Source organism: Rhinolophus ferrumequinum, chromosome 10 (genome assembly GCF_004115265.2).
Source record: "Rhinolophus ferrumequinum isolate MPI-CBG mRhiFer1 chromosome 10, mRhiFer1_v1.p, whole genome shotgun sequence".
Lineage (NCBI taxonomy): Eukaryota > Metazoa > Chordata > Mammalia > Chiroptera > Rhinolophidae > Rhinolophus > Rhinolophus ferrumequinum.
The window spans coordinates 2,897,136-2,924,800 of record NC_046293.1 but is presented as its reverse complement, the minus strand read 5'-3'; the positions used below and the strand labels follow the sequence as shown (position 1 = coordinate 2,924,800).

The window sequence follows — 27,665 nt, the reverse complement described above, 5'->3', positions numbered from 1 at the left end:
CTAAATATTGGTAAGACACGACCCACCATTTCCACTCGGGTCTGATGCCAGTAAACGCCCCCCGCCGCCCTCGTCCCCATTTCAGGGAGGCCCACAACGTGCGCCCTCAGGACGCGCTCTGTTGTGAGGACTGGTTTTCTTATTCTCCCAGGACCCTCCAGAGCCCCCCTTCCCCCCTCGAGTGGCAGGAGTCCCCAAGGGCAGCCCTGGTTTGTAAGAGGCTTTTTACCTCTTCTTTCAGGTGGTTTGAAGAAGTCAGCCGAGAAGAAGACGGAGGACGCCAACTCTTTCGGGAAGTCGTCACGAATGTCCTCAAACCGCGGCACCCAGGCTCCCGTGAAGTTAAACTTGTCAAAGACGTCAACAGCAAGGACTGTGGGTAGAGCGGTTTCTGTCACACACGGCTCACAGCCTCTCCCACGGAGCTGAGCGGGCCTGCTGTCCTGGACCCAGAATCCTGAAACCAGAATCTACCTTTCTGTTCTTTAAACCTGCAGAGATTACGCAGCAGGATTCCCAAGTGGGAAGGGGTGGGGGACACATGCGGCAAGTTCAGCTGCTGAGCATGGCACCCGAGAGCCACCAGGCTCGGGTCTCCGATGGGGCAGCTCCATAGACAAGCACGGCGACGGCGTGACAAGTGAGCAGTGTGCACCCCCAGCCCCCTCCCTGGTAGGGACGCCACTTCCAGGTTAAAAGCCCAGGCCCATCCTGGGGTAGATAATTAGATAAACCAAGGGCCACCTCCTGGGAAGGGACAATCCCTTGGTTTTGCACAACTGCCACCCCACAGGGCTTAATAAACACTTGCAGGAGAAAAGGGGGAGCACCACCACCCCGTAGGATGGGCCCCCCAGGGGCTCTGCCAGCTCTGTCTGGGCCAGCTGGGGGTGCCTCTTCCTGCCGTGACCCCAGAGCAGCGTGTCCTGGGTACTGGGAGGATTTGGCTAAAAAGGCATTTGTTCTGTTGACAGCTCTGTCCCTGCCCAAGCAGGGCGGGCATTCCCCCACCGCCCCGGGGCCCGGCTGCTCTGTCCCGCATCCCTCCATGGGCCTGTGCCTCTCTGAGTGAGTGTAGAGGGCTGGACCTGAGGCCAGACCCCCATGCCCACTTCCCCAGACCGTCTCCACCCGAGTTCTGAAAGGCCTGCAGGCCACCACAGACCTGCCATCATCTCGTCATCTCTGCTCAGGCCTGTCCCTGATTTCCTGGGCCCGGGAGTGATATGTGTGTCTGTGGACCATCTTTGGACAGGCTGGACAAGGAGGGTCCTGTCTCCCCATTTTACAGACAAGGGCACCAAGGCCAGAGCTGTTGACCCTTCCCTAAGAGATGGCCGCGCTGGGGCCGCGCACCCTGACCGAGCGGGGGTTCTGCCCGCGGAGCGCACCCCTCCCCCACGTGGCGCGTGGCCCTTACTCATGTTGGCGGTGACGATGACAAAAGGCTTCAGGTAGGTCCTCCGCAGGTTGCGCGCCACGTTGCTGAAATAGGCCTCGAAGCGCCTCAGCAGCTGCGCCACGCCCCCCTCGCTCCGCTGGATCTGCTCCCACGCGGCCCTGGTGCCCGGGGCCAGGAGGGCGCTGCCCGTGCGGACGACGTCCTGCGCGGACAGATGACAGACAGACGGCACTCAGCTCATGCGTACAGCCAGCCCAGAGGCCTGGCGGCCACGGTGGGGGCTCCCCAGGTTCAGGAAGACCAGGCTGGGCCAGGACTGAGCAGGGAGGAGACACGGTGTTTTCATCTCAAAGGCAGGACACAGTGTGTCAGGCACAAGCCCTGCGGGGGGTTTCGCATGTGCACCCCGAGACACAAAGGGGAGACACCCTGGTTACATCAGAAGCCCAACCCCACCCGGTAAACCAGGTGGTGGGAACTGCCGCCACAGCTGCTGAGCGCACAGTGAGCCAGCTGAGGTGACACGGAAGGTCACTGCGGGTGACGGTCCCCCCCTGGACACTCCAAGTTTATGTGAAGGGGGGAGGGGGCAGCGTAAAACATGAGGCAGACACGCGGCTGTCCATGGGCTCAGGAGCCCCAGCCCAAGACAGAAGCCTGGACAGGAAGCGTCTGTTTGCAAAGAATCAGAAGTGGGAACAAACTTTATCAGCCCAAACTCTCAGGCCTGGATTGAAATGCAAGTGAGGGGACCCTCTCTGCTTAGGCCCTGCGGCTTTGCATGGATGGGGAGGTCTCCCTGGGAGATATGCATGGACAGGGAGGTCCCCCAAGGGCTCTGCTTGGATGGAGAGGTCCCCCAGGGGCTATGCATGAAAGAGGAGGTCCCTACAGAGCTCTGTATGGACAGGGAGCCCTCCCAAAGGCTCTGTGTGGACAGGGAGGCCCCCCCAAAGGCTCTGTGTGGACAGGGATGCACAGAGAGGAGGAGAAAGCGAGACGACACTGAGCCCCCTCCAAAAGGAGCCTGGAGGGATGTCAGGAGGAATGAGTCTCCTCACAGTTGTTTTAAACAGATGTTTTCTAGGGGCCAATTAACCAAACGTAAACCAGGAGGGTCTGTGTAGGGGCGGTCATGGCCTTTCACAGCTGGACCTTGGGGTGTGTGGGTGGGAGCAGAGACTCCAGAGCCCCACCCCTCACAAACTGTGTGCCCTTGGCGCTCTGTGACTCAGTTTCCTTATCTGTAAAACGGAGCAATAGGTGTGGCAGGGTGCGTGTGTGACATAAGTAAGCGAATTCGTGTAAACCACACACTGTCCACCATCTGGCCTGTACTAACTGGTCAGTTGCTAGCGGCCATCACTATTATCATCACGACGACTGTGACCCACTCCTGCCCTTCCCCCAGCGATCCTAACACTTGTAATCAGTTTCGCCGGCCACCGCACTGGGCAGGGCTCACATCTGAAAAGTGAACTTTTGCCGGGACGACCCTGGGTTTGACGATCTTTCACAGCAGGGTGAGGACTCCAGCTGTCCCCCGAGTCCCTGCAGGACACCTGAGCTCACAGGTCGTCTCCGGATGGGCCGGGCTCCCCGAGGGGCGATCCTACCTCGTGGAAGTCAGCATCCCGCGTGGCCGCCAGCTCAAAGCCCTGCTGGCTGCTCTCGTGCTGCAGGATGCGGGCCAGCAGCTGGTAGGCCGTGCGCACATCGTTGCCGAAAGGTGCGTCCGTGTGCTGCGTGGCATTCCGCAGCGCTTTGGCCAGCCGCAGCGACCCGTCCCCATCCATCTGTGTCTCGTTACGGCTCAGCTTCTCGTTCTGGAACGAAGGAACAAACGTGATGTCTGCAAACCTATCGTGGTCGCTTAGGGTCCTTCCTGTTTAGAAATTCACCCCTTTCCGGTGGAAATCGCCTTGTCAGGAAAGAACTGAAGATTTCCAAAAATCCAAAAATGAGCTCTCGCTGATAACTGTGCATGAAAAAGGACAGATGGTTTGTGAGGCCAAAAAGTGCTTGGAAAATACACCAAGCAGAAAAAGTGAGAGCGTATGAGGGCGAGATGAGAGGACAGGGGACGTGAGCCTGGGGACTTGGAGTTTGCAGAACCAGACGCAGAGCTGGGTCCTGAAGGGGAAAGAGGAGACGGGCTCTGCCTCAGGAGCCCAGAACAGACAGTCCTGAGCCACGCTGGCCTCTGAGCAGCACGGCGGCTGCTGCCTCGTCGCCCACCCCCGCCCGGCAACCCCGTCTGCACGCCTGTCCCTACCATGGCTTTGAGCTGCACGAAGGAGACGGTGGTGCAGTTGAAAAGCTCAGGGGGCAGCCAGCCCTTCTCCCCACTGCAGTGTCGCACTGCATTTCCTGGGGAACAGAGAACAGACTCAGGAAACCTGAAATTCCAACTGTTCATTCACATCAGTTTGTCTGGACGAATGCAAACCCAGTGTGATGCCCGCCCCTCGCTGGCCCAGGGCCACGCAGGTGCCACAGCCACGAAGCCAGCACGAGCACTCCTGTCTCACGCCTGGGGCCATGGCTGAAGCTGCCTAACAGTTGGCCTGAGCCCAGCAATGATGAGTGAACATCTGAGCAAGTCCGTGAAAAAAGAAACCAGCTCAATCGTTTGCCAAGCACTGACAGAACCCACGCGCGTCGCATGCCTGCCCCGGCGCCGCGGAGGCTGTGTGCATTCTCAGTGTTGTCTCACGGGATCCCCAACACCCTCATGGGGGGATGCAGCTGCACCCCCACTTTACAGTGAACCCCACACTGAGTGGCAAAGCAGTTTGTCCAGTCCCCTGGCCACTGTGCTCTGTGTGCTTTCATTATCCCTTTCCAGGTTTTGTCTACTACCGTGTTTCCTCTAAAATAAGACCGAGCCAGACAATCAGCAATAATGCATCTTTTTGGAGCAAAAATTATTTGACTATAAGACCGGGTCTAATATAATTTAATATAAGACCCGGTCTTATTTTAATATAAGACCGAGTCTTATATTAATTTTTGCTCCAAGAGACACATTAGAGCTTATTGTCCGGCTAGGTCTTATTTTTGGGGAATCACGGCACCAAGGAAAAAGTTTTCTTCAGCATGGACCATCTGTGAGTTCTGCTGCCTTGGCCGGCTCTCCTGCAAGCTGTATGCCTCTGTCCATTTTCTGCTGGGAATGGACGCCACAGGCCACTTACCCACGGATCCTTTGGGGCATGGCACCGCTGCCGGCTGCCCGAACTTGGTCTGCGGCCACCAGATGCCGGCCTCAAACGCTCTGGGACATCCGCTGTAGATCACTGGGGTACAGAGGAAAGAAGGCCCTCAGCCAGGCATGGCCATGCCCAAAATTTGCAGCGTTCTCTGCACGCTCCTCCCTGAAGGAGGCCCTCGCGTCTTCCCCCCAGTCTTAGATTGGCTGGGGGTGACCCAGACTCTAATGACATGGTCGTGCAGGGCCAGGTCCACACAGGACCAAATGGACATAGTGAGACCACGAGGCAGCTAAGTGTTCTCCAAACCCCCGTGTGCTGTGCACATGCAGACATACACATGTATCCACAGCCCCTGGCCCCATGATGTGGCCTGAAAAGGGTCAAGGAGCGACACAAACCTTCACAGCCAAGTGTGGTGACCTCGGCAAAAGGGTTGTCGCAGCGGTTGCACTGGCGGCCGATGACGCCGGGCTTGCAGGCGCACTGCCCGGTGTCCATGTCACAGGCCCGGCTGTGGGAGCCGTATGGGAAGCAGTCACACGGCAGACAGGTGTCCTGGTCTGGGGGCCTGTAGTGATTCTCCTGCAAATGCCAGAAGCAGCACACGCAACTTCAGATGCCTGCGGAGACCGTACTTCTGGAAGATGCTTCCTGAGCAGCGTCAGGGTTCCAGCCCGGCCTCTGGGCCTCTCTGTGCCAGCCTCCACCCACGTGCCCCAAGCCATGCCAGACAGGATCGGTACGTGCTCCAGGAAAGCACCTCCTCTCTCATTTCTTAGCAAATACTTATCACGGCCACTTGCATGTTTGTCCCACAAAGGACCAGGGATTCAAATGGACACATAGGTATGAGGATGGCCCTTGCAAAAAAATTATTTTGGGGAAAATCGTGAGAAATTAGAGGCTGCCTGAACATCTGCTGATGGGCAGATCAGGGTGAATGTCAAGAGCATGGGATTCAGATTTGGAAAGTCCGCAGTTTATGTCCAGCTTAGCAGTTCACTGGCCACTCGACGGTCGCCAGGTCACTCAAGCGCCCCGCCCCCCACTGAAAACTGGTTCAGGCTATGACTCGGGCACACTTGTGGCCAGTGTCCAGGCTTCCACGTCAGGCAGACACGGCATTGTCCACACATCTGCACAGGGGTTTCCAACTGTGTGTGTATTAGTACCTGGGAGGAGGTACTAAAACGGTAGCAGTCATCTGGGAGGGAGATGGGCTCAGTGTCACCTTTTAAATTTCTTCCTGCATTTTCTATAATTATTTTTATGAGAAAAAAAATTCTAGGCACATTTTCCCCAAATACCCTCCCCGCTGTCCTCCTGCCCTGCTACCCACTGATGCCACAACTGCTACCTCCTCCACGTGCCTTGCCGAGTCCTGGTCCCCTATGGCCATTGTGAGTTTTCATTTAAGTGCTTCAGGAGACAAGTCACGTTTTGGAAGCACTGTGGAGCACGAGGGACATTACAGATGTTAAACAGATCCCCGGGGAATGTCAGCGTGTGCCCCGCGATGGCAGTTTCCTGTCCTGGGGCAGCACATGTCCCTTGGCAAGCGGCTACTGTCACCAGCAGACCTTTCCTTCGGGTTTCCAGTTACCAGCAGCTCAACAGCAGTTGTCAACAGGACTTGGGGTGTGCGGTGCCTTCCAGGAACCGAGGGGGACGGGGCTTCGTATCATTTGGGCTGAGAACACTCCAGCAGGTTCAGAGACACGAGCAGGTGAGCTCCGTGCCACGCACACGAATGGCAGACACCCGAGGTGGGGTGTGGACAAGGCTCTTTAACAACCTGGGCCATCACTGAGGGCTGGTTTGATAAAAGACCAGGAAAACGGCCCACTAGGAGAATCGTGGCTGCTGCGGAAAATGAGCCAACCTCCCAGAAACGCTGTTTCCCGTTACGAACGGGGTGGGCGGCTGAGGACTCTAGTTCCCACGGTCCCAACCAGCTTCCACAGGAAAACCCCCCCGGTGTACTCATAGCACCGTGGTGGGCAGCGAGCAATCGAAAACCACATCAGCATGTAAGTATGTGTGTGCACTGTGATTTCCCTGGGCTCAGGATGTGTGTGTGTCCAGGTACGTGTGTGTGCGCGCGTGCGCCTGCACGCATGGCCGGCTCCCTGGGCTCGGCACCCGAGGTGGGGGAGGGGGACGCATGCCCACTGTCCGTCTGCGGGCCAGGCCTCACCTTGCACTGGCACTGCCCGTTGGTCTTGTTGCAGTCGGGATCGAAACCTTTGCCAACAGCACAGTGGCAGGGTCCACACACAGGGTTTCCCCACCAGCCTTTGGGGCACGGAAGGTCAATCCTGTTGAGAAGATAAAATGGCAGGTGGAAGCTGTTGCCTAACCGTCCTCCTCAGAATGAAAGGAAGCCTGCTGGAGGCCTGCAGCCTTGGCTGGCCCGGTTCTGGGCACCTTCCCCCACCGTGAGAGGCCTCAGTTTCCCCTGCTTGCCTCCACCCCCAGAACTCTTAAGAATTTCAGCCTTGCGGGACCCACGTCTGGAAGGGTTCTACCTACAGAACTGTTATTTTTAAATAATTTGTTTGCCCACTTATTTCTTCTACCTAGAAGGAACAGGTGACTACCCCAACCAGGCTTTGGTTTGCATGACATCACCACGTTCACTGTGCCCCAGCACCCACACTGCGACAATTGACCCCACTGGCTGGCCTTTCACGTCCCCCCTGCCCCACACAGCAGACTGAGCCCAGCTGCCCTGGGCAAGCTACCCCGGGATCTGGGGCATCTGCCAGCTCGAGGATGCTGAACAAGGGCTTCTGCAGCCTCCATGGTGTCCCAGGTCCCCAAGGTCAAATGCTGGCCACATCCCACAGATGCTCAGAATAGCCTTTCCGTGGATGTGGCATGTGCCTTAGTCAACCCCAGGCAGTCACGGGCTGGACCTGGTGGGATAAGAATCACCAGACCCACCCAGTCCTACCACGTGAGTCAGCCCTGGCAGAGCCCGGCAGACCCCGAGATGAGCAGCACGGATGATGATGAGGCCAGGCCATCCTACCTCTGCCCGACCTGACGGCTCACCGGAGTGCCACCTGCAGACACACCTGCCTGCAGGACGCTCCCCCAGGTATCCCTCAGGCTCCTCAAAATGAGACTGTGCCTCCTATCCTGGCTAATGGCACTCCACCTGGCCCCCGCCAACCTCTCTTACCCTCTCGCTCACCTCACAAGCAATTATTGATTATCGATTGTGTTCACATCAAGGCCATGAAAACGACCAGGGCAGGGTTCCTGGGTGGAGGCCTCCAGTCTGGTGTATATGGATCTGCATTTACAGGGTGGGGACCCAGAGCCTTCGTGAACCCCTTCTCCTCCCCACTTCCTGAGCTCTGACTGCCTGCAATGCCAGACCTCTGGGACACTGCACCACCTCTGAGCTGGTCCCCCTGCCTCCAGCTTCCGCCTGCTCCGACCGTGTTCCACAAAGGAGCAGGGGCCTCTGAGACCCAGACCTGATCCTGCCACTTTTCTGCCCCAGGGCCCCTGAAAAGCCGCGATCTGTTCCTGCTTACAGGGCAGGCCCCCTTTTAGGCCGGCCTGCCTCCCTAGCACAGGATATGCCCGGAATCGTGGGCCTCCAGGTCTCACCCTCTGAGCGCTTCAGGCTGGCCTGGCCCTTCACTGTTCCCCAGCTCTGCCCCTGGTTTGTCCCTGAAACGCCCTGGCCTGGGGCCTCCCCCGCCTCCTATTCGATTGTCACCCAGCAGCCAGTGGTGCCCATCTTTCCATGAGATCACGAGCCCAAGGGCACGGCTGCATCTTGTTCACAGGTGGGGTCCCCGAATGACAAAGAGCAGAGCGAGGAGGCCCTGCCAGGTGCAGCAGGCTGGCATCTACACAGCTCCTGCATCGGGGTGGCCGGCCGGCACTGGCGAAGGACCACCAGCCGTGACCTCCAAAGTGCCCCTTGTGGAAGAAAGGGATTTACCTGCGACGACTACACACCTGGGCTCTGGGCACCAGGACTTACGTGTATGTCAAGCACAACTCAAAGGATAAAGTGTCTCCTGTAGTTACACTCAACTTCCAGCAGCTGAGTATCTGCCTGCTCTGTGTACAGAGGGCTTTGCACAAAGTAGAGAGACAACGTCGTCGTATGTTTCTGGAGTGGAAATGTGCCTAGACGGGGTCAGTGTGAAACGCTCAACTTGATTCTCATTTATTTCATGCCAAATTTGAAAAAAAATAAACTAAATAGGTCCTTAACCCAGAAGTAGATATATTTTTGGGTGAAATAACCGAGAGAAGAAGTGACGGTGTGGATTGAGGGGCGTCCTCTTACCTGTTCTCACAGTACTGCCCGTAGTGGCTGGACCCGCACTCACACACGTAGCCCTGTGGGGCGCTGGAGCTGCGCACGCAAGCCGCCACGTGCTCGCAGGGGTTCAGGTGACACACGTCCACACACTTCTTTCCAAAGTACCCTGGGGAGACAGGCCAGCATTAGCCCCGCAAGAACCCACCTCTGGCACTGCACGTCACCTTCCAGAGCCAAACCCTCTACGTTAAGACATCTCAGCCCTCTGTCTTCCCCAAGACTTGACTTTCCAGATTCGACTTTCCAGACTCTTCCGCAGAGGAATGCCCAGGGGCACTCGCAGCCATGGGAAACACAACCATTCAGTGGGTGAGACTTGGAAAGGCAGAGACGACGGCCTCCCAGGCCCCACGACACGGGAGGGCACGAGCCGTGGCCACCACACGACACACAGCGGATGGGTATCAGCTGAGCGGGACCGCAGCACCTCAAAATTCAGAGGCAAATACTGACTGCATACTTTTAAAAAATGTGTCCTTTTCCCTAATTATTTCCCTCATCTCATCATGAGTCCTGAGGATGAAGCCTGGAGGATCTCTTTTGCCCCGAGCGGAGAAACGACACGGGAAAGCATTTTAAGAAGAGAAGCCTTGCTCCTTAGTTAGAAACCAAAGCTCAGGGCTCCACGGGCCAACGGAGAGTTGGTGGGGAAGCTGACACTCCCCTTTAGCTTTGCTTGATGCATTCGGAACACTAAAAGCGTCGCCATCCATGGACGGGCATCAGGAAAGGGGCTGTGGGTGCTGGGGCTCTCACCTTTGTTGCAGATGCAGGCGTAGCTGTCCCAGGCGTCACGACAGCGACTGTGCTGAGGGCAGGGGCTGGAGGCACACGGGTCCCCGACGTCACAGCCGTCCTTCACCCTGACCTTGAGGGCGTCGTCCATGTTCAGCATGGCGATGTTGGTGGACGTCTCCCCCATTCTTACTCCCTGTGTTAAGAAAGGGCAGCGGGACTCGGTCCTGTGGCCTCGGGGCTGGAGGAACCCCGAAAGGTAACTAGAGGTTAAGGAACCCAAATTCTGTCTGGTCCCTTGTCTCTAAAGTGATCCTTCATTTCTCTACAGAGCTGGGACTGGTGGGGTGAGAGACGCAGAGAGGTGGGGTGATGGCAGGAACGAGGTCACTTCTGCCTCCACCAAGCTGTACTCCAGGCAGGGAGACAGGCCTCCCAGAAATAAAGACAGAATGCTTCCACGTTCCAGTAATTCCATGTCAGTATCATGAGGCAAAATAAATGAGGGTCATGGCAGGTGTGACCGTGGGTGACAGTGGGCAAGGCAGCTCACGGGATAGGGGGTGGCTGTGCGAGGGCAGCCAGGCAGAGGGACCGCCACACGAGACAAGTTCCAGGGCAGGAAGCCCTGCGGCTAAAGCATGGCAGAGGCGGGGACGGGGCTCAGAGAACACGCCAGGCCAGATCACCGGGGCATGGGGGGGTGGCGAGGTGAAGGAACATAAGGAGTTTGTTTCCCTGCAGTGGGAGGCCCAGGGGACCACGGGCAGGAGCTGTGGGCTGGTGGAAGCAGCCAGGGGTGGATTCTGGACCCGCCACGAAGGCAGAGCTGCAGGTGGCCGACGGTGACCTGGCGGCGGGGGCTGTAGAGGGGGGAGAACTCCAGGGAACGTGAGGCGGATGGGTCCAAGTTGGAACCAGGCTTTGTAAAGGCTGGGCTGGCTCTTAGATAAATTAGTCGTTTCCTAAAAACTAATAGGTTGATCAATGGTACCACATGCAGTGCTGGCGGCCCCTGGGCCAGCCAGGGGGGTGGGCCCCACGCCTTCGGCCATACCTGCATGCAGCCCCGGAAACCGCGGCGCACTGAGACCTTATCTTCAGACACGCCCCCCACCACGATGCTTCTCATCTTCAGCCCTGGAAGCTGATTCCCGATCTGCACTGTGTCCTGTGAAGGGAGGAAGGGAGGCTACATCACCATTCTGGCACCATCTTCCTGCTGGCTGAAAAGAATGTGCTGGAAGGCTAAAACGCAATCGCTTTGGCAAACTCCCCAGAGCATGAGGATATGTGGGCCTTTAAACAGAGGGGAGGCCAGGCTCCGCCTTCCCGTGGAAAACACGGCTGTGTGTGTGTGAAAGACAGGGTGTGGGAACTGGGACAGAGGACACATGTCCACGTCTCAGCCCTGTGGAGACGGCCAGCTGGGGGTATGTGGGCAACCCTCCCACCTCCATAACGAGCACCATTAACGAGCCACTGTGCAGGAAAGAGCTCGATAAACTAGGAAGACGTCAGCAAATGGAAAGTCACGTCCGCTCTTAGCGGAATCTAAGAAAGTCTTGGCCAGACCCTCAGGCCTAGGAAGATGTGCCCGTGGAATATGACAGCTGTTTATTCTCAGAACTAGGTGTAAGACAAGCCTGGACTCCAAGAGTGCTTAAAAATCACTCTGAAGTGTGTGGGCGTCCCATAAAAAAAACTCCTCGTTACTTGGCTGCAAACCATGGAAATCCATGTGGTTCAGTAAGCGTTCTCTGAGCGCACCCTGCCTGGGCCACCACTTGCCCATCTGGGACAGGCATAGGTACCTCTCTACTGTCCCATGGCCCCCTCTGGTGCCTGGGTCTCACTGCTCACCCACTTTCATGCACCATCCACCCTGAGGGCAAGGACCCCTGCATTGTCTTTCTTTGCCAAGAGGCACGACGCTGAGTGCACAGCTGTCATTCAAAACAGCTTTGCTACAAGAAACCACTGCTGACGGTGCCAAAGTCATCTTGATGGGACATAGAGGGAGGCGAAATCCAGTTCCTGATTCTAGGAGCTGACCATCCGGAATGGGGATGACGTGCAGATCCGGTGACCTCAGCATAAGGTGGAATTGAGACCTGACCTCAGGGGTGGGGCAGTGCACCCAGAACGTGTGACTCTAATCCCCAAGGGCTCTTGCAGGTCCTGGCACATGGAAGGGACACTCTGTTTTCCTACAGACCCCATGAAGCGGTCTGTTCCAAAGAGGGTGCAGATGCGAACTCACCTGGTCCAACCCATAGTCCAAGGTCATGACCGCCAGGTACTTGATGTCTTTGCCCTCCTTGGCGCTCTTCAGTTCTATCAACAGGTGGTGCCACTCCCCGTCAGCCACCCGGTACCTGGACAGCCTCATGGACGCCACGTCCGAGGGGCCGTGGGACACCTCAAACTGGATGTAGTTGTTTAGAATCTGTAGGATGGGGAGAGCCGTAATACCAGTCAATCGATGCAATGACGACAAAATAGAAAAGACTTCGCAGTCACTTAAGCAACAGTCATGCAAGCAGACAGTACAGGGCACTGCATCAAAGATGGACTTAAAAATTAGGCCAAGTTTAATTTCTTGTTGCTTGTGATACTCTTCAGAATTACACGCCTTTTTCTATGGTAAGAAGTGCCGAATGTTGATAGAGGTCAAGTAGGATAACGCCCATTAGACTTAAGTATTGGGGACAACCACAGATTCAGGTGACTATTGGGCTCTTATTTTGGATGCAAATGTTACTCTTTACGAGACAAGATTCGGGCCACCATATTTAAATATATGTACAAAAAATAATACTAATAAGCATTGTAACTGGCCTAAGACATTCATGTTTTAAGAAAATGTAGCCACCGTAATACCAAGATCTTGTTTCCCCAAATGATTGGGTGATTTAGACCAAACTCCTCCTGAGAATATGTAGGAAAATGAGACAAATATACACCACACCTGTCTGAAGGCATCAGAGAGACTCAAGTCACAGTTATAGAGCCACAACCAGGGAGAAAACAGGGATTGGCAGAAATGAGCTTGGTGTTTGCCTTCCCCTGTGATCGCCAGCTGGTTCTGGAGGACACAGCTACAGCTGAAAGCTGAGCAAAGCTTTCTAGGCTCATGGGGCCAGAAGGACAAAAACCAGAATTCATAGCCTGCCCAACGTGGGGGCTGCCTGTCAGAGCAAACATAAGGGACAGTGACACCACCATTCTAGTTTTAGATTCTGTACTTTTTCAATACAATGCCCAGCACTCAATCAAAACTAACCAAACACCGGAGGAGATGGGACAATGTGCTTGGAAACCAAGAGAAGCAAGAAACAGTGGAAACAGACCCACTGGGAATCCAGAAAACAGAAGCATCAGACACAGACTTGAGAATAATAACAGGAACCACAGAACTTTCAAAGGAAGCAGATTCAGGTGATATTAGACTTTTAGTTTCGGAGGTAAATGTTGCATTTCACGAGATTAGATTCAAGCTACCATGTTTACATACATGTGAGAAAGATCAGAAAATAACCTTGTAACTAACCTGAAGTACTCATGTTTAAAGATAATTTCAATTAAGATGGAGTACATAAAAAAAGCTATTAATTCACTGCTTACAAGAGACACACCTCAAATATAAGGATACAGCAATGTTGAAAGTAAAAGGATAGAAAAAGATACATTATGTAAACACCAACCAAAACAAAGCTAGTGATATGACAGCAACAGTAACATGAGACAGTAGATTAAGGCAAAATCAATTACTAGAAATGAAGAGGATTTTCATCATAATAACAACTTTCCAGGAAGATATAACAATTCTACATTTGTACACACCGAATAACATAGCCTCAAAATCTACAAAGCAAGAAGTGACAGAACTAAAAGAAGAGATAAATCCACAATCAGGATTGGAGACTTTCAACTCACCTGTCTCGGTGACTGAGAAAACAAACAGACAAACAAACACCCCGATGATGAAACAGATTTGGATGCCACAATGAACAAGCTTCACCTACTTAACATATATAGAACACTACAGAACACATCTGCAGAGCACACATTCTTTTCAAGTATCGCTGGGACAGTCACAAAAATTACCAAATGATGGGCTACAAAGCAAGTCTGAACACATTTCCAAGGTCTGAGATCCTACAGCATACGTTCTCTGACCTGCAATTATACTAGAAACAATAACAAAATAATGGACTATAAAATGCTACCCGTTTGCTAACTCAGAACTACACTTCTTAAATACCTCCATGCACCAAAGATGAAATCATGATGGAAATAATAAATATTTTTAACTGATCACAAAGATAATGCAACGAAGAATGCATTTTGGTTTTTAGTCTCAGTGGATAGTTAACTGAAGACGATACGTTTTAACCTTTTTCTATTTTGTTTCCTTTCCTTCCACAGATGTTTAAGTCAATTTCCGTTGCCACTTTCTTTCCCTGTCCTGATTAACAAAACCCAAAGCCTGGCAGACCAACAATAAAAGTGACATATGTCTACACACAAAAGCGATACGTGGAGCATGAATCTCAGGACCATGGGCAGTAACTGCTTGCCACCTTAGGTCTGTCACCAGGTTTAGGAGAGGCTTTCAACAATAGCCAGGTTATCCCGCTTGACAATGCAGGCGGATTCAGGGCGCCCGGAAGCAATTACCCAAATTGGGCTGTGAGGTGACGATGTAGCTTGTCTGGCCTCCTGTGGAAGCCAAGCAGCACCAATCCGCCACCCCACGGAGCTCACTCACGGGGCCTGCAGGAGGCCTGCCTTCCAAACACATCACGTGGAAACAAGCTAGAATGCTCCTGTCGTGCCAGGCAACCAGCCTGTGGGCCCTGCCCTGGAGTGGCCTTCTGGGTGGCCACTGGGGTCTGCAGAATCCCCCCAAGGCCACCACTCTTCCAGTCTTCCGCAGTGAGGGGCTGGCCGTAGTCCCTGGAAAAAAACCCTTCATGTTTGGATTAGCTACCCATAGTGTAACTACGCAAACAATACGGGAGTCTGTGGCTTTCAGGGTTGTTCCTGCCGAAACACACTTTTTCCTATAGAGATTCCATTGCCAAAGGACAACTTGCAAGCCCCCATTCATCACCTGAATTGAAAACAGCCAATTTAATTTGTTCCAACAGTGAAACAACCACAGAGAAAAACACCATCCCCGGGCAGAACTGTGCTTGCCAAGTTTTGGCCCAGAGCTAGCTTCTGGGGCTGCCTGGTAAACTGATGAAATGACAAGTTAATAAGGGAAAAAGGATGACAGGTGTAATTATCCTGGATGCACACGGCACCTTCAGTCCCACCTGATGGGTCTGTGCAGGAAATGCTCCAAGCAGGTGAGGGGACAGATGGATGAAGAGAAGGAGGCTTCTGTTGGGACTCTGGGCCCCCAGACCCCTTGAGGACCTGTCCTAATTGATCTGAGAACCCTCCGACAGGGAGCTCACAGGGGGCGCCAGGTGGGGCCTCCACCCTTCCCTCTGCCCCTGCGACACAGCAGTGTTTCCAGACCGATGGTGCACAGGGGCGACGGAAGGGGGCCCTGCAGATACTGTAGGACCTGGGCGAAGAGTGAACCATGGGCCCCGGAGCTCAGAGTCTCCAGGCCTCAGTTCCCCTCCCCCCCCAAATGAGAGACTGGAGTGGATGGTCCGTAAGGGCCACCTCACCTCTGCCTGTCTCTAAACCCAGCACACCTGCCCTGGCTGGGAATTAAGTCCAAGCCACACTGGGCAGAACAGGAAGTCCCAGGGCCCAGGGGAGTGAACAGAAAAGGATGCACGGCTCAGGGAGGACGTGAAAGTTACAGCAGGGGGGACCAGGGCCAGCTCTGGGAGAGACTTCCCACTGTGGGAGTCTGGAGCAGGCTGGCCTGGATGACAGTGGTGTGTTCACATGCAGCCCGGCCCCGAGGCAAAAAAGGAGGCTGGCATCAAGGTAGAAACTCCACGTGCTGACTGCACCGGGGAGGTGGGGGCCTCGGGCCCACGCGGGTGGGCGGTAACAAGTGACCTGTGGGCAGGTCGGCACTGCTCCCTGGGACGTGTGCACGCAGGTCCGTCACATTCACACACACATGCAGACATGCGCACAGACACATGTGCACACACACGTGCATACACGTATACATACTTGAAAGAAAGCCTAGAAGAAAGGAAAAAAAACCAGTTACGGAATTCCTTCAAATCAAGATGGAACACCTTGCTCGGGCATAATTCCCACAGGCCGCTGCCGGGTCAGGGAGTCAAATCAGGTCTAAGAGTTTCATAAAGTGGGCTTTCCAGAGGGAGTACCACCTGGGGTGGTCCCCTGATCTGACAGGGGTCAGAGGTGGCAGGTTTACACGAGAATGTCCTGTCAGCTGTCACTGCAGACAGAAAACACCTGGAGATGTGAGGGCAGGCAGACGAGCACTCAGCCCAGGGCCTGGCCAGGCAAGTCTGCCGTCCACACTCGGGGCTCCCCTGGCCGCCTCGCACAGCAGCGTCTCCTGGACCCTCAAATAGCTCAGACCCCAGGCTGCAGGTGAGGGCGAGAACTGACCCCTTCTCACCTCCAGCAGTCAGGTAGAGGCAGAGGGCAGCCCACGAAAGAAGACCTGGGCGTGTTTCACACATTAAAGTAACTTTTTCTTCTTAAAGTACTTTATCACTGTTCCCTCAAATGACATGTCTAGGAGCTGGAAGGTACAGGAGAACTATTTGTGACACAAAGAAATGAGGGAACAGAGTGCATTAATATAATCTTTTAAAAGTTTTCAGGAACTCCACTGCTTATCCGATGTTTTAAATAAACAAACAGTAAAGACCAAAGCGATTAAGAAAACGCATGTGTAAGGCGATTCAAGTTTTGAGACTACTTTCAGGAAACGTGTAGCTGAGCGCAGACGCCTGGAAGTAACAATCGGGGGAGGCCAGTCATGTCCACCCGAAGGCGCTCACTGCCTCCTTTAGTCCCGAATGCCCAGGGCCCAGAGCTGTTGTCTAGAACACACCGCAGCTGAGACAGGAGGCGAAGAGCTACTGGGTCCACCCAGCCCTGCACGTACCCCATCTTCTGGGGATGAAGGAGGAGAGGGAGGGCCAGAGTGGACCCCTGGGGCATCACAGCCACACACTGCTGTCCTCGCACCTTTCCCTGTTACAAACGGCACGACAATGCTGAAGGCTCACATTTTCTCTCTTCTTCACACTGTAGAGCCCACCAGGCCGGTGTGGGGATGGTGAAGTGGCGAGGTGGCCTCCGTGTGCCCTGGGAAGCCCCTGCTTCCAGACGGCACTGCCAAGCGCTCTGGTTATATCATCAGGTGCACCGGGGGAGGGTGTGGTTCTCACTCACCTGGAGATGGAGCCTGGAGGACACGCCTGCCGTGGCCTCCATCAGCACGCCGTCCTCTTTCCTGGTCCGGAACATGAGCCCCAGGTACCAGGGCACAGAGATGGTGATGTCCAGGTCACTCCAGGACACGACGCTCTCTCCGCTGAAGCGCTGGGGATAAGGCATGGCTGTGGACACAGACACGGGACTGCCTGAAGTCACGGGGGGCAGGCACGGGGATGGGGGAGGGGTTGAGGGCTGGTGTGTAGGAGGGTTGGAAATCCCAGACCTTTATCGCTTTCATGCAAAGGCCGGTCTCGGACTTCCCCTTGTACAGCATTTAACCCTCTGAACCCAGGAGCCACTGCCCAGGACATGTGCCTCCTTTCTGGGGAATAAGGCCAAAGCTTGGGGGTTCCTAACCATGGCCAGGACACGGCAAGGGGCTCTCAGGCTGGACAAGAGGCAGAGGGGGCAGCTCAGGATCCCTGGGCCCAGACGACAAAATGCGGGGGGCCCTGTGAGCCCAGCCTACTTGTCCCCCCGACACCTGCCAGATAGGGAGCCCAGAGGCAGGAGCAGGGGCTGATGGGGGACCGTCTCCTGGTGGGACAGGACGAGCCGCAGTGAACACAGCACACGAGTGCCCACACACACACCTCAACCTGCATCCTGACACGCCCACCGTCAGCTGGTGTCTGGGGTGGATTTCCAACACCAGAGATGACAAGGCCACTGGCCAGCCAAGGACTCCCGGGAAGTTTGGGGGACCAGGGAGGTGACAATGTGGAGACTAACAGCCCCATCGAGTTTGTTTCGCTTAGAAAAACTGTGAATGCCAAACAGCCCATGAGGCAAGCACGATGCCATGGCAGACCGATCTTACCACGCAGGATTCCTGCATATGGCAGCCAGTGGCCCATGCTGGAATCTCACCCTGACTCCTCCAGGAGGGACAGCACAGTCATCATACAAGGTCTTCCTTCCAGAGGAGACCAACAGCACAGGGCACGTCAGGGGTGGCGGGGCTGCCTCTGGGGGCGACAGCCTCACGAGCACTGGGCGTCTGTTTCCTGCTCTTATGAACCCAAACCCTGGCAGCTGTTCTCGCTGGCACTGCCGCAACCGGGACTCATGGCCTCCATAACAGGAACTCTATGGGCGTGGGTGGTCACCGTGCTGTGTCCACCCAGGCCTGTGTCCTCCCGGTGGCTGGAGCTTCCTGCACATGCTGGTCAGACAGGGCTGGGCCTAGCTGGCCTACAGGGCCCCAAAGAGCCCGGGCTGCCTGCTGCCGGGAAACAGACCCAACGGGCCTTGAATGGTGCCGGCTGCCTTGTGACATACAAGGACAAGGGTTGTGGATGTGACACATCCCACGTCACATGCTTCCACTAGGTAAGGAAGAGCCCTTAGCAGGGTGGACGGTGCCGGACCCGGCCGGCCTGCCACTGGCCCCGCCCCTTTCACCCCTGCTGGCAGTGAACTCTGCTGAGCTGCGAACACTCTGGTTCCCACCCACATCTGGTTCTCGAGGCCTTTGAGAATCTGAGGAAGGCCGTTGACCACATCCCCCAAAACACACACACAGACCCCCAGCCACGGCCGAGGTGCAGAGCGTCTGACTTCCTGAGAGGCGGTGCCTGTCAGACCAGCTGCACCCCACCTGGGAACATCACTGGTGCTCAGAGGGAGGCAGGTGTCCATCCTATCCCCGTGGGTTTGGGGTCAGCAGGCGGCTCCAGGGCAGGACTCCTCAGAGCTAATACGCACTGGGCATCGCCAAAGGTGGGCCCAGGGAGCACACTCAAACTTCTCTGGCCTCAACTGCCCCTTTGGTTTACCTTAGATTTAGACAGTGTTACGATTTTTTAAATGGTGAAAATTGCTTAAAACCTGCCAGTGTCTATAACTGCGTATGAGATGCAGGGGTGGCGGCGGGGGGGGCAGGCACTGAGCCCACAACACGATCCAGTAAGGAAGCAGACAGCTGGTGGGACCCTCTGGGACCCCCTCAGGGAGAGCAAGAGGGGACATGGGGGGGTCCTGGGCCTGGGGAAATGTCCTTTCAGGCCTCGTCGTGAGGGCAGGCTGAGCCACCAGGAGGCCCAGCCCCACCCCGCCTGGCTTCTGACCCTCACGCCCTCCGGACCTCATGTTGGCCCTGCGCAGACAAGGTCCTGGGTCCTGGACCGTCCCAATGCCTGATCTATGCTCCAATTTCACCTGTTATGGTGCCCCCACGAGACACCCTCGATCTCTCACAGCCCAGGCCCTGTGTCTGTGCCTGTTCCCCACGGGGACCCTGCGTGGGGACGTACGTGCTGCCAGAGGCTGCTGGCCCCGGACGTGGAGCCCCACACAAGTGGCCCTGGGCACCCTCCCCGTGGCGGGCGGCCACCACAGCACCAGATCCTCACCGTGTTCGCAGTTCTTCCCGCCAAACCGGAGCGGGCACTCGCAGAGATACGTGCTCCACCTGCTCACGCAGGTGCCCCCGTTCTGACACCAGATCCCGTCACAGAAGTTCCTCTGAGCAGCACAGCCTGGAAACAGAGCACATGGTGTGGTCTCGGAGCAGAAACACGAGCAGACCATGACACGGGGGTCTGTCACTGCTGCCTACCACTGACCTGCCGTGGGAAAGCAAAGCCCAGTGAGCAACAGCCAGGGGAAGGCGGGCGGGCCCAGGACCCTCCAGCAGCTGTCAGAGCTTAAGACCTGAAATGGAACTGGGCCTCTGCGCCTCTAGGCCACCCTGCAAGCTGGCCAGGTCATCTGGCGACATGCTCAGCACGCGCGGATGGAGTGCCCTTGGGCCGGTGGCAGGCCATCCTAGCAGTGTCACTGCCACCCCATGCTGCAGGACCCCAGGTCCTGAGAGCAGCACATTCATAAGCCCAGGCTCCAGCTCCCTTCCTGGAGGCCCACGGCTGGCCACACATGGGCTCGATTCTAGAAAAAGTCAACCCCAGGCTGTGGAGGGGCCTTGCCCTGCGTGGCTGCCACAGCCTGGTGACGCCCTGGCGGTCATGCCCTACCTGCCCTGGTGCCGTTGTTGGCGATGAAGCTGGCCATGTCCACGTTCCTGCCGTCGATGGACAGGTTCCGCATGCAGCCTACAAACTGCCGGTTGTGCACCGGGAAGGCTTCTGGCAGGTTGGGGACGCCCCCCAGGAGCAGAGGGCCTGTCAGGTCCAGGGACCTGGGGAGGCAAAGCCGACACTGGTGATGGCTGCGTGGTGAGACACGGCCACAGGGGCCCCGACACTGCTGTGACATCACACGGCCTCTGCCACCAGGCCAGAGCATAAAGGGCCGATCCTACTTCTGGGGCCACCACTGGCTTCCAGCCTCTCTGTGCCTCAGTTTCCCCACACTTGCATAACATCTTGGTGCACAGATGTTTCAGTGATCACCTGCTGAGTCCTGCTCAGCGCCTGGGCCCGTCCACGCCAAATGGGAGGTGTAGCACCAAACAGTGGTACTATCTTCCTCCAGCCTCCAATGACCTTGAAAAGTGGTCACCGCAGACAAAATAGGCATGTGACCGTCCTGGACCCACAGAACATGCTCAGGATAGGTCAAGTTCATCTAACTATGGTCCCCAAAATGCTTCTGAAATATGCCACCAAAGTACAATAGGAAAGGGTCCAACAAGAACCTTCGCTCTGGCTTTGGAAGCTGGCATTACAAACAGAAACATGAGAACGGCCACGACATCTGTCAGCATTTCCTTGTTCCTGAGTTAGGACGAGCCCTAAGAAACAGGGATCAGCAGGGTGACACAGCCACCCTGACCTAATGGCAGGGGATGACTGACTAAACACTAGAACACAGAGAACAGTGGTTGGTGGAACGAAGCCAGTGATCCCATGGACACAGGGCTGGAGACGGTTTCCCGGGTTAACAATCTGGCCGTCACAACCCTGGGGCTGGTCTGGCCACTACTCTGGCAAATGCAGCTAAGGGGACTTATTCTAGAAAGTTCTAATATGTTGGAGGGAAGATCCCCCACCCAGGGGAGGAGATCTGCCTCCAGCCTGGAGTGGGGCTCCCAGAGTGCTCTGCATTGGGGTCCTGCCCGAGTGACCCTTTTGGGGAAGTGGCCAAGGGGGTGGAAGCCTGGGCCTCTCCTCCCGGGCTGCTCACTTCTTGGAGCCGCTCTGAGTGCCCTGGGCCGCACAGCTGTAGTTCCCGACGAAGCTGCCAAAGCGCACGGCCACGGCCCTGTCACAGTCGTCCACGGTCACCACAGCCACCTTCTCTCCAGACGGCCCATGGGGCAGGCCCAGGCGGCCAATGTTGGGCTGTTGGAAGAGACAGCACAGGAGACGTCAGCGTGTTCTCCCACCACTGCCCCGGGCAGACTCACCAGCCTGGCACATGCCCCGCCCACAGAGGGAGGGGGCACACGGGAGAGCAGCATGTGGACCAGGGGCAAGGAGCCAGCCCCCAGCCTCATTTTACATGAGTCCCTCAAACCAGCTGTACTGGGAAAATAGCATAGCCCCCAAATTTCTGTCCTCCCTGGAACCTCGGAATGGGACCTTATTACGAACTAGGGGTCCTGCCAAATGTAATTCATTAAGAGGATGTCATATGACAGTAGGGCGGGCCCTAATGCCATGTGACTGGTGTCCTTATAAGAAGACAGATGCGGAGGCTGAGACACACAGGAATGTCATATGACAACTGAGGCAGGGACTGACTAGCGTGACATGGCCACAAGCCAAGGATCACCAAGGACGCCGGCAGCCACCAGGAGCCGGAGGAGGCAGGAAGGACCGTCCCCGAGAACCTTTGGAAGCAGCGTGGCTCTGTGACACGTCGATCTCGGACATCCAACATTCAGACTGAGACAAAAAATTTCTGTCACTTTAAGTCCCCCCAGTTTGTGGTGTTTTGTACAGCAGCCAACAGCTGAGCCCTGGGATCCCTCCTTCTGAATTCTGCCTGTGACTCCACGCGGCTGACTAGGTTCCTGCTCACCCCTCTCTGTGCTCCTAGGGCACAGACCCCAGGACACCGCCTCTCAGCCCACAGACCACCCCCCAGGTGGCCTGCTGCTCCCGGGCCAGGCCAGGAGTCCGGCAACCCCCAGTCAGTGACAGTCACTCCTGGGCCCCTTCCTTTCCTCGCCCCTAATGACTCTCCTGTACCCTCTGCTGGCCTGAAGTTGACCACCCTTTGTGCCCCCAGACCAAGCCCCATCTTTCTCCTGAGCTTCTCCCCCTTCAGCTGTCCCCGTGGGTCACACACACAATGTCCCCACCCTGGGCTCATTATAAGTAATCCCCTGGAACCAGCAACTCAGGGTGAAACCTGCTCACTTCTGGAAGTAGCAGACTCCCTTTTGGAGGAGGTTGCTGTCTGCATTCAGTGACCGAGCGCTGTCCCTCGGCACCCCCCACCAGTCCCCTGGCCTGCCCCTCGAGGACACAGAACACGTCCACCCAGACAGCCCTCAGCTCCTTCCAGCAGGAGACGTGGAACCTGTCCATGCCAGCCATGTAATGTGGACGAGTGTCAGCGTTCTGGAAACGTGGCTGGCAGCCAGGGAGCAGGCTCTGGCTGGGCCAAGCAACGGAACTTCCCTCCCCACCTGTACAACCTGGATGATAAGACCTGCATCCCATGGGGTGGCCTGAAGGTTAACCCAGATGGCACGTGTGAAGTGCCACCAGACCTCACCATCGGCACACGACACCCAGCAGCTCCTTCCCCGCCCCTCCAGACAGAACATTGTCTCCCAGGCCCAGCAGAAGCAGAGGCTAGAGTGCCATCCTTCCCATCACCCCAAATGACAGGCTCAGCGCCTCCACATGACGGCTCTGGGGTCCGCTTGAGTTTATAACATGATGCTACTTTATGCTTCTTTATAATAATGTTGGAGATAGATAGTTGGAAAAACACAGATAATTTAATGATACCACCCTCAATGCCTTTTAACAGGGAAATAACTACACAGTTCATTCCAAAAGAAATCTTCCATTTTTAATAAGAACAAAGTACCCATTCAACTGAGGACACTGGGCTGGAAGGCAGGATACAGCACTTCTGGTAACAGGAACTCAGCCAGGGAGCCGAGGTGTGTGACTCCAGGGGGCCTCATTCACCCTGGTGGTACTCCCTGGAATTGTGCAGTGCACAGCCTGCACTACTGTACACAGCAACCTCGCAAGGCCTTTGCTCCCCCTTGGCCCACCATCTGACCTAGACAAGGGCCACGGCTGTACCACAGTTTCTCTGTCACAAGATAAGGATCTAATATACCCATCCTTTCTGCGTTATGGGGACTTTGAGAGTATCATCAACACAAGATACAGCAGCCTCCTGTGAACCCTTCTTAGGTAAATCCAAGAGAGGCTTTCACCACAACGCTCAGTCTCCTAGTTCACAGATGATGTTTTTGATTTTCTTTTACATCAGTTGATGAGATCATAGGGTCTGCTAAGCTATATCCTTAACGCTTTCACCTTTGGTTAAGCAACAGTTAGTTGAGTATAAAAAATAACCTGTTTTCTCGCCCTGTGACAACAACCCACTTTGGAAAACATGAACAAGTACCTATTATGGGGTGCTTAAGTGTTAGGTGCAATCCTGGGGAAAGAACCATCCCCAAGCTGTGCGAGCCCCACATTTTCTTTACAGCTTATAATTTACATTTTTGGGATGGGTGTGAGACTTCCAGGGAAAGGACATAAACAGCATTTATACCGGGGAAGCTTTAATGAAACGAAGCTGCTGTTTACAAAATTGCAGTTGTTGTAAAATTGCTGCTTGTACTCAACTGGCTCAGAGATACGGGATTCAAGCAAAAACGGTGAGAAAAAAACTGGAGGCAAAAAGAACACAAAAAGTCAACACGTGTATTTAGAGCAGCACTTGCTGACTTGAGACGGCCCACTGTTCAGACAGACCCCAGAGCCTGGCGGTACGTAAGCCTGCATGACTTTTAGGGGAAGAGCCGTGTCCCATAAACTTGTCCCGAGTCCTCCTCTCAGATTCACCAGCCACTCAGGCTAAATTGACTGCCCTTCTGGCCACAGAACCAAGCATTCTCAGATTAAGAATGGAAAGGCCCAGCAGTAGAGATGCAGGGTCGTATCAGAGATGCCACACATCTGAGGGCCTGAGCCCCGCCCCCCAGGGCACCCTGCTGTCCCACCCCTTCTTGTGTTGCCCCAGAACCAGCAGCTCGACGGCCAGCAAGTTACCCCGACCCACCTCCTGACCAGTCTGCTTAACACACATGCCCACTGTCCACTGTATGGTCGGTGTCCCCAAGAAGACATGACAGAAGCGGGGGAAAGGCCGTGGGGTCACAGGAAAATGCTGCAGGCCATCAGGCCATCAAGATGCATGGATGGGGTTCCTTACACAGCTGTCCACGTGACCCAGCAATTCCACTCCCGAGTATAGACCTGCAAGAACTGAAGACAGGGACCCAAACAAAAACTTGTTCACAAAGGTTCCCAACAGCTACAAGGTAAAAACAACCAAAATGCCCAGGAACAGATGCGTGGATCAACAAACTGCAGTGTGTCTGTTCAATGTTAGTTCGCCATAAAAAGGAGTGAAGCACTGATTTATGCTGCAACGTGGGTGAGTCTCTGAAACATTGCGCTGAGTGAGAGAATCCTGTTGCAGTACATCCCATGTTGTACAATTCAATCTATACGAAACGTTCAGAACAGGCAAATTCATAGACAGGAAGTAGACTGGTGACTTCCAGGCCTGGGGGCAGTGGAGAGTGAGTGCTAGTGGGTACCGCGTTTCCTTTAAGGGTGAGGAAAAGATTTCAGATCTCGATAGAGGTGGCGGTGGCACAATATTGTGAACGTACCAAATGCCACTGAATTATTCACTTTAAGTGGTTAATTTTATTATGTGAATTTCACCTCAATAAGAAGAGTTGTCTGGATGGGCATCCATCATTCACACCCCCTGAGCACTCTCTACCTGGAATTCACTTTTGGGAAGGCCTTCCCCATTTTTATCTGTAAAATGGGGAGAAAATACAGTATATGCCTTCCTGTCGAGAGTGTCACAATAGTAAAATACAGTAAGAACAGTGCAAGTTCTCTGTGGGGGTCGAGAGATGTGTGACTTAGGTCCCAGAGGTGAAACGAAGGCACCAGCAGGGGTGAAAGGCTTGAGCTCAGGTCATCTGTTTTTGTCAAGGGAAGGAGCACATCTCACGCTGGCTGTATGGCCACCAGGGCACGTGAAGACCAGTGGGAAAGAAATCAGGAGAGGGTGACGGCGCCAGGCTCGTATCTGCAGGTCAGGCTCACGTCCGCAGGCCCGCCTGTCGTGTTTGGAAAAGACACAGCGATGGAAACTGCTTATGTGAAGCACGGAGGTGGCCGAGGAGAAAGTGCCGTGGCTTTGCTGGCCCGGGGGCAAGGAGCAAAGAATAAAGAGCAAGATGAAATGAACGGCTCCTTCAGGCTTCTAATGGGAATTTTTGAAGTGTGCTATGCATTTGCACAAAGAAAAAGACAGTAAGGTAATATAAAAGTGTTGACTCAATTCTAGCATCAGAAGTGTGTCAACACAGGGCGGGCAAAGGCCAGTGTCCCAGCATCTTCCTTCCTGGAGCGCAGTGGGTCTCATGGGGCAGCCATCCAAGCCCAGAGGACTCCTGTCCCACCCCTGCAGCAGCCAGCCTGGACCCTCGGGGGCAGAGCGAAGCAGGCACAGATAGGCAAACAGGCGAAAACCAGCCAGATGGTAACGTCTGCACCCTCCCTGTGCAACGGTGGCCTTGAGCAGGGCCCTCCACGGGGCAGGTGGCAAGGGGCCAGCAAGGACAGACCCACCATGCGCGCCCCTGCCGCCATCTGAGAAAACACCTGAAGGGCTGCCGTGCATTTCAAGGGGGACCTGAAAGCAACAAGCTTTGCATGTGTGTGCAGATCCCAGTTCCTGATTCTCAGCAAATCAGCCGGAAGTCATCCCTTGGGGTCTGTCCCTTTTTCTTTTCCTTCAACTTACTTTCTTGCCCCTGTACAGACCCTCCCATACGCTTCCATTTAGATGCTCTAAAAGCAGCCAGTGGGGAACTTTTCTGGTGCACAAAAGCATTCGGTCCTTACAAAAGTGCTCACATTTCTACAGCCCTTTAACCTGCTGTCGACAATTCCTCCTGGGGAGGCTGATGAGGGTTCGATTTCAAATGTTGGAGGCAGAGAAAGGAGGCGTGGGCACCTCGAAACTGGACACCAGGAGGCAAGTCTTGAGAGACAAATGGATTCATGCTGGACTCACGCTGTGTGTCAGAAATGATCAACCGACTTTCATATCAAAGAATTCACAGATGGCTGGACTGCAGGAATGTCACAGGAGTCAAAATGCAGCCTTGAACAGGTGCTGTGCCGTAGCTTCTCAAACACCGCGAGGTTCAGACCCCACCTGCTCAGTGGGCGCGCTGAACAGCCCACCGGGGAGTCACACCAAGAAATGTGGGCAAGGCCCCGCTGGTCCTGGCACAGAGGTGACAAGTGCCCCCTCGGAAGCAGGCATGGCATTTCTCTGAAGCTACGCCGAGGACAGGCTCCCAAGGAGAAAACATCCAGACACACACACACTTCCAGGATCCAAACTGAATTCCCAAGAAGCCTCCCACAGGCCTTTGCCAGAACTCAAACAGGAGACCCAGGTGCTGCCTGCCCGGAGGCCCAGGCAGGCTGGGGAGCGGCTCCACACCTGTACGCAGGTAACAAGGTGTGATCCAGTGGAGACCACTCTCTCAACCTCAGCTTCCCTGCCTGTGACAGGCAGGTGTGAAGTCTCTCTGGCCCTCCAGGCAGGCCAGGCCCCTCCCGGGACCACCCCCCTCAGGTCAGGCGCCACACAGGTGCTTCCGGCCCCCTGCCGGGGAAGTGAGCTGCTGAGGAGTCTACCTCCCTGTATGTACATTCACCCCCAGCACCACACAAGGAAGAGGCCGAGCAGGAATGTAGGAAGACAGGTTAAGGGACACGGCAGACGTGTCCTCACACTCCAGCCACTTGCCAACACCTCAGCCCTTTGATTCTTCTCAAGGACTTTTCTAATCTCTACTTGCTTTGCTCACACTGAATCCCAGGGCCCGGGGCAGGGCTCGGCCACACCGCGCATGACGAGTGGCCACCGTGCAGGTCAGGTTCACCTGCACCCCACACCTGCCACACAGTAAGAGCTAAGCTGACTATACCGGCTTCTCGAAGGCAGTGAAACTGGCTAGACGTCTTCTAGCTCACACGGGATTTGGTGTCTCCAGGACAAAATGGCTGGCACTCGGTACAGAGCTGTCTCAAGTGGCTCGGGCCTAGAGACGCTCCCTTGTCCCACCTCACCTGCATGTGCAATCAGGACACTAGAGCGTGGTCAGCAGCATTAAACGGTCATTGCGCCTTCTTCAGTCAACTAAACTGCCAGCAGGAGCTCAGAGTTCCCCAAAGTTAAGATGTAAAAATACCTGATTTTTTTGAGTTTAACATTAAACACAAACAAAGCTCAGACCTTTCTTGACTTTTTTCCTGTAAGACATTGGAAGCCTATAACCTAGGAAGGACACAGAACGCCCCTGAGGGTGTGGGCAGCAGACCTGGCACGGAAGTCTGATTGG

The 27,665-nt window shown here is 55.2% G+C and overlaps 1 protein-coding gene across 4 annotated transcripts in view; it reads right to left on the bottom strand.

The window, feature by feature from the left end:
- CELSR1 (cadherin EGF LAG seven-pass G-type receptor 1) overlaps positions 1–27,665 on the bottom strand; it is a 133,245-nt gene that overhangs the window by 23,866 nt on the left and 81,714 nt on the right. For all 4 annotated transcript variants that reach the window (XM_033118250.1, XM_033118251.1, XM_033118252.1 and 1 more), the window contains 15 exons: positions 21,200–21,357; positions 20,089–20,252; positions 19,468–19,593; positions 17,069–17,235; positions 11,970–12,155; positions 10,764–10,877; positions 9,728–9,902; positions 8,936–9,077; positions 6,815–6,935; positions 5,016–5,199; positions 4,600–4,701; positions 3,678–3,772; positions 3,019–3,228; positions 1,421–1,604; positions 230–373 (listed from right to left, as the gene is read on the bottom strand). In XM_033118250.1, the coding sequence (XP_032974141.1) occupies positions 230–373; positions 1,421–1,604; positions 3,019–3,228; positions 3,678–3,772; positions 4,600–4,701; positions 5,016–5,199; positions 6,815–6,935; positions 8,936–9,077; positions 9,728–9,902; positions 10,764–10,877; positions 11,970–12,155; positions 17,069–17,235; positions 19,468–19,593; positions 20,089–20,252; positions 21,200–21,357 (2,272 nt within the window). The remainder of the gene's footprint in view (positions 1–229; positions 374–1,420; positions 1,605–3,018; positions 3,229–3,677; positions 3,773–4,599; positions 4,702–5,015; positions 5,200–6,814; positions 6,936–8,935; positions 9,078–9,727; positions 9,903–10,763; positions 10,878–11,969; positions 12,156–17,068; positions 17,236–19,467; positions 19,594–20,088; positions 20,253–21,199; positions 21,358–27,665) is intronic.